The sequence below is a fragment of the Strongylocentrotus purpuratus genome, unplaced genomic scaffold (assembly GCF_000002235.5).
Source record: "Strongylocentrotus purpuratus isolate Spur 01 unplaced genomic scaffold, Spur_5.0 spur5_scaffold_6, whole genome shotgun sequence".
NCBI classification, from domain to species: Eukaryota; Metazoa; Echinodermata; class Echinoidea; order Camarodonta; family Strongylocentrotidae; genus Strongylocentrotus; species Strongylocentrotus purpuratus.
In genome coordinates, this window is record NW_022145612.1 from 26,316,812 (window position 1) to 26,322,845 (window position 6,034).

The following is a 6,034-nucleotide window of genomic DNA, read 5'->3' on the forward strand; positions in this document are numbered from 1 at the left end:
TCTTCAGTTTTGAGTCTCAGAGTATTGAGGCGTTGGAACTGAAAATAATTGTAACATTCACGATATGATTTAGTTTATCTAAAAGTTCCATAACAGTCTCGTTTAAATTGCAATGTATGAGGGGTTTCGAGGATAAAAACAGGAGGCAACGTTACGATACGGACGGGGAGGGGGTGATGCCCCCTTTTATTTTCTATACCGGTACATGTCCCACCCCGGCACCCGAACATCATTTTATTTACATATTTATTTATTTATTCTGCTTGTCTGAGATTTCGGACACCTAATATGACGGTTCATTAAAATGTGACATCTTTTTATTTGTTATTGTTGTTGAGACCCGTACCCCTTGAAATACCCCTGCACGGCACTCCGTGAAATCCCAGCGCCGAAACCTTTCACATAATGACCAATTTTCCTCTCATTCCCTCTCCTGCCACTCGCATGGCACCCTTTATCCTGGCTATCTTCAACACTACAGGTGGAGACCATCATGAATGGCGAACCTATCAAGAAGCGTCCGTCAAGGTGGAAGAGGTTCAGAACAAGGGAGGCGACCATCTAAGGAGGGGAACCGTAGAGTAGGTGAAGAGAAGAGAAGGATAAGGGGTATATAGAGAGAGGGCAGAAGATCTATTGGGATTCCGAACAAGGGAAGTAACCATCTCACTTTGGCAAGATATTCACCTATACTGTTGCTACTCTTCACCCGGGTGTTAAAATGGGTACCCGGTAGGATGCGACCGACATTGTTGGTTAAACAGTTTGTGATCGTCAAGTAACGCCTGGCTGGAATGCTCCCCAGGGAGTGGAGAAGTTGTGTACACACACTGTGTTCGGACAAGCACTGAATCCAACGACCAGGGTAATAGTAAATCTGTAAAGCGCTTAGAAACGTCCGAGATGTATTAAGCGCTATATAAAAGCTGAATATTATATTATTATTAACTAAGGAGAGAGCGAAAGTGGGGTGGGGAAGAAGGGACTGGGGTAAAGGAACGGTTATTTGGATGATCTGAAATGAAATACGGATGAAAAGGAAAAGAAACAAGGGGAACATTTTAAATTATGATTGGCCGGGAGAAGAAAAGCTTGTGCAATAAGAAGATAATTTGGAGAAGAGTTCAACATTATGAAAACGAAAAACCCCACGGTATTATCATCGAAAAGACACAATTACGGGTGTCACATAGACAAACTCACTGATGAAATTTTGCGTTTCATTTTGATCGTATAAAGCATGTAAAAGTAATTTAAGAATGTCAGTTGAAGCTGATACATGTATATCATGATGTTATCAAATTTGTAATTATGCTGAATCTGTATCTCATTATAAGAGTGTGGCCATTACTATAAGTCATCTTAAAGTAGCCGAAAATATAAAAAAAAAAAAACCATGGTAATATTTACTGTGCAATATTTATTTGCTGTTTACATGCTCAAACCGCTGTAATAAAACAAGAAGAGGTTTTAAAATTGCTTGGATGCCATTATTAATGAATTATCGATTAATGTGTAATGTGAAAGTGTTCATTTTATTGTAATTATATTACGTAATATACTTGTAAATAGTAATTGCTATTCGATAATATTTGATTCCACTTATCGTTATGAATGTATTGAGTGCTGGAACACTGTCATATTTTATCTTTAGAAAATAACCCTTGCTAAAAAAAACTGAAGAAATTATTGTTCAAGAAAACAGCTAGATACACAAATTACAGCATTCTTTTGCAATGAATCGACCGTTTTAAGACTGTTGGCATTTTGTATTTAGTTGACTTATCACAAATATAAGTCTGCCGTATATCTCTCCAAATTCTTGATTTTAAAATAATATTGTGTTGAGTTGAGACATTGTATTTTTGCGACTGGCTTCTGATACTCAGGAAAGTTAATTTTGCATTACGAAAGAAATTGAAATAACAAGCCTCACCGAAAGCCAATTTTGTATAAATATGTATCAATATTTCGTGTTTGCTCAGATGATTTATGTAAAAAAAAAAATATATATAAGTCACTACCTTCATGATAAAACTTCTTTTAATTACGATTACAAAAATATGCTGTAAAGACCTACTATACGTGATAAGAAAGCTGTTTATTGTTCTTCACATCGCATCTATCCATTTTACCTTCTGCATTATATCTTATACAATAACTTGCGGGGGATTTGTTATTTGTTTTGTTTTGTTTTTGTTTTTCAAAAGCAGCTCCCCCCGAAAACTGAGTTTTTTTCTGCTTTTAGTCACAGGGGAGTCAGTACACTTAGAACTCCCCGCATTTTCGCCTTATATTTGTTGGTGTTTTTAATTTTTTTATTGACTTGGCTGACATTGAAATCCGACTTTACATAGGAGTCCAAAAATAAAAGAGGTGTCGTATTTTGTAAGTTTTATATATATCATTCATTTCCTTGTAAATAAAAACACATAAACATGAATCTTCCACAATCATGATGAATGTATAGCTGTAATGCAAACTATTTTGTACAATGTGATTTCAAATTTTAAGATTGACATAGAGTGCCTAAATACATCTGTGCCTATAGCTTTCTGCTTTGAGTATCATACGACGTTAAGTGTTCTTGTATTCGGAGAAAATGTGATGTATGCGATTTCACAGTGCAATAAAATGAAGTAATCAAAATTGAACGTGTTTCTATTGTTTCCTTTTGTATTTAATTGTACAATCAGGATTATTCCCAAAATATATAACAAGTTACCTTGCTTGCTGTGATGTTTTGAAGTTTGAAAATATGATGACGATAATGATGACAAATGAATGAGCAATAAATGCTAATAATCAATATCACTGATATTCATAATAAGATCGTTATTCGATATGAAGGGTTTGGTAAGGATTTAGGTCCAACAATCTCACTTTCATGCTTATCTTGGTAACAGTTTTAAGAGTAAAAAGAAAAAAGTAAAAAGAATGAAGAGTTGTGTATCATAGTGAATTGGAAAATAGCACAGAGAGAGGGAGAGAGAGAGAGAGAGTGAGCAAGAGAGAGGGAGAGGGGGGGGGGGGGGGTAAATATATATTATAGAAAAAGATCTTTAATCAATTGATTTTAAACTTGAAATAAATAATTGTTTTGGAATTATAACAGCTTTTTGATTGTTAGATATAAAGTTATATCTTACATTCACGCGCTGAAAAGGGACGCTTTCATTATCAAAAATGTTATTTAAATAATTATTTTGCTAGCCTCATGTAAAGGTAAGAGATGATTTAACAAGAGAGTTACGATTGTTAGAAAGTTAAGTAGGTTTCTTATGAAATCTCATTTGACAAATGATTTTCAATGGTCATGTTATTAATGACTGAAATCCAATTTCGATACAATTCTCCATTTTTTGTGCACATGAAACATGTGGAAGATTGAAACTCTTCCATCCTTTATGACAGTGCAATTTCGGAGAGATGGACCATTTCATACCTGATTATTTTGTTATTCATGGTTGAATGTCTTTCATTTACAGTTCCAAAGTTCAATGTGACTGCACTATTTTTTAATTCAAGTAACTCTTTTGAATCCGCAAATTTACGTAACCTCAAATATTATATAGGTCACCATGGTTGGGTTTATACAAAGACCCAATGATTTCAAAGCTATTTTTTTCTTTCTTTTTTTCTTTTTTGTGGGGTTGTAATAATCCAAATAAACATCAAATAAAACTCTGAATGCCTTTTTCTCTCTCTCCTCACGAGTGCGAAGAGGATTGCCCTATTTACCAGGGGTCGCCTCATCAGTATTAATAGTGCTCTTCTTTATTACATGTCCTGCAATTATTATTATGATTACTGGGTTGCCTTGTACCCTTTTATTCCATCTGGGGATGTTTCACAAAGATCCCAAGTTAAACTTATCTCTAAATTGGACTTAACAATTATGGAAAGCCGTCAGTATCTTTGAAAATATTTTGTAAAAGTTATTTTAGAAAGCATGAAATGTTGATTCAAATTATTCATATTTTCTATTATCAAGGAGATTTCGTGTTCTTGATGTGGAATATATGAAATGTCTAAAATACTTCAATTTCTGCTTTTGAATACATTTCATTTTAAGGCTACAAATGGCTCTCCATAATTTTTAAGTCCGACTTAGAGTTAAGTTCTACTTAGGATCTTTGTGAAACACCCCCCCCCCCCCCTGGGTCAAGAGGGACAGATGTGGGTAACCCATTTTGTCCAGGTGGTGTATTAGCACCGAGTGTTGTTGGTTAGTGTTTTAATGGCAATACATTTTGACTATTATCACCAACAATTAAAAAAAAAATGATATGTATTTATATACATGACTTCTCAGTGAAAGCACCGAGTAAGGATCGAACCCAGGACCTTTTGTATGAGAGCCTAGAAAAACGGATTACGGTGCTCCCAAGATGGCGTCTTTACTGAAGTAATGAAGTGGACAAAATAAGTGCTTGACAAAAAAAACTCGTTCATGGTATGTAATATTTGGGATTCACTAATAGGAAAATGACCTTATTTTTAGTTTCAACATTATTATTGCCAATTTGATTTCTCTTTCTACCTGTCAAGTAACTGATTTAATTAAAGACCTACATAACACGTGTTTATCAATATCATAAACCCTATCATTACACCGCTGTTCGTTTATTTGAAATGAATGACTCATATACAACATATTTCTTTTTGTGGAGGGATGTAACCCACTGAATGTTATTATCTGTAAATAATTATTTTACATGGTGAATAAATAAATAGAACAAACAAACAAACAAACAAACAAATAAACAAACATCGAATATGGTAACATGACGAATATTGCTTATTTTGTTGATCACTACATTGGCATGCACACGTACCGAAGCACAATCCTCGTCTCACTATATTGTGTGTGTGTGTGTGTGTGTGCGTGCGTGTGTGTGTGTGTGTGTGTGTGTGTGTGTGCGTGTGTGTGCGTGTGTGTAGGTGTGCGCGTATTGGGGGCGGTCCAGTTTAGTTCAAGAGAGTGAGCTATCTATGCCTGCATGGTTTAAAAGATAGCTCACTCTCCTGAACTGAACGACAACCATAAGGACCGCACCAAATACATCCACAACCACACACACACACAAGATAAGTCTGTTTGTTTGAAATTGGAAAATTGTAAAAATAAAATATGTCAGGTCCAGTACTTAATTCAATTGTTTACGATATGTAATGTGTCACTTAAAGATAACCCTTGTGTAATCATATGCTTTTGTAAATATGTTAATTTAGATACCCTAATTTATATATAAACCCAAGAACCGTGCCCTACATAATACAAGCTTTGCTTTTTAGAAGATCTCCCACTTTATTGATTGATTTATATAATTGTATTCTCTGTTATTACTATTACCATGTACATTATGTTTTCTATATTGTATGTTTAGTTATAATAGTTATCATTGTCCATTATGTTCAATTATGTTATCTTTGATAAAGTGAAATAAAGAAACTTGAAACTATTTACAAGTATACAGTGTGAGTCAAAAAAAAGTTTACACTTAGAAAATTGCTAATTATTTTTAAAATCATCTATGAACAGTAAATTATTATACATCTTATGAAAGAGTGTTTTATGCCAAATCATTTGGTACCATATTTGTGTGGTATGTGCTCACGCTTGAATGAACAGGAGGCATTGTTTACGAGAGTGCAAAAATGGACTTGCGCCAAAGTTGCTTATCTGATGTTTAAATAAAACAATTGGGATTTTGGTATCAAATCGTTTTTTTTTGCAGATGCAAATAACATCCCTAACAAAATTAATCATGCCACACATATCAAATATCGAATATCAAATATCAAAGACCATTTGTGCGCGTCTGTGTGTGCGTGTGTGACTTTGCTTCTGCAAAAAGCAAATGCAATGCATTTTATTTGATACATTCAATTCATTCTCTCACTCCGGTAATCCCAACATAATACATGCTGTGGGCATCATTTTGGCGCAAGTCGATTTTTGCACTCTCTCAAATAATTCCACCTGTTCATCCAAGCGTGAACACATACCACACAAAAATGATACCAAATG

At 34.4% G+C, this 6,034-nt stretch overlaps 1 protein-coding gene across 1 annotated transcript in view; it reads left to right on the top strand.

Annotated features, from left to right (window-relative positions):
* Positions 1-2,654, top strand: part of LOC587674 (prestin) — a 30,389-nt gene extending 27,735 nt beyond the window's left edge. The window contains exon 17 of the mRNA XM_030999940.1: positions 482-2,654. Within this exon, the coding sequence (XP_030855800.1) occupies positions 482-565 (84 nt within the window). The 3' untranslated portion in view covers positions 566-2,654. The remainder of the gene's footprint in view (positions 1-481) is intronic.
* Positions 2,655-6,034: the final 3,380 nt, after the last annotated feature.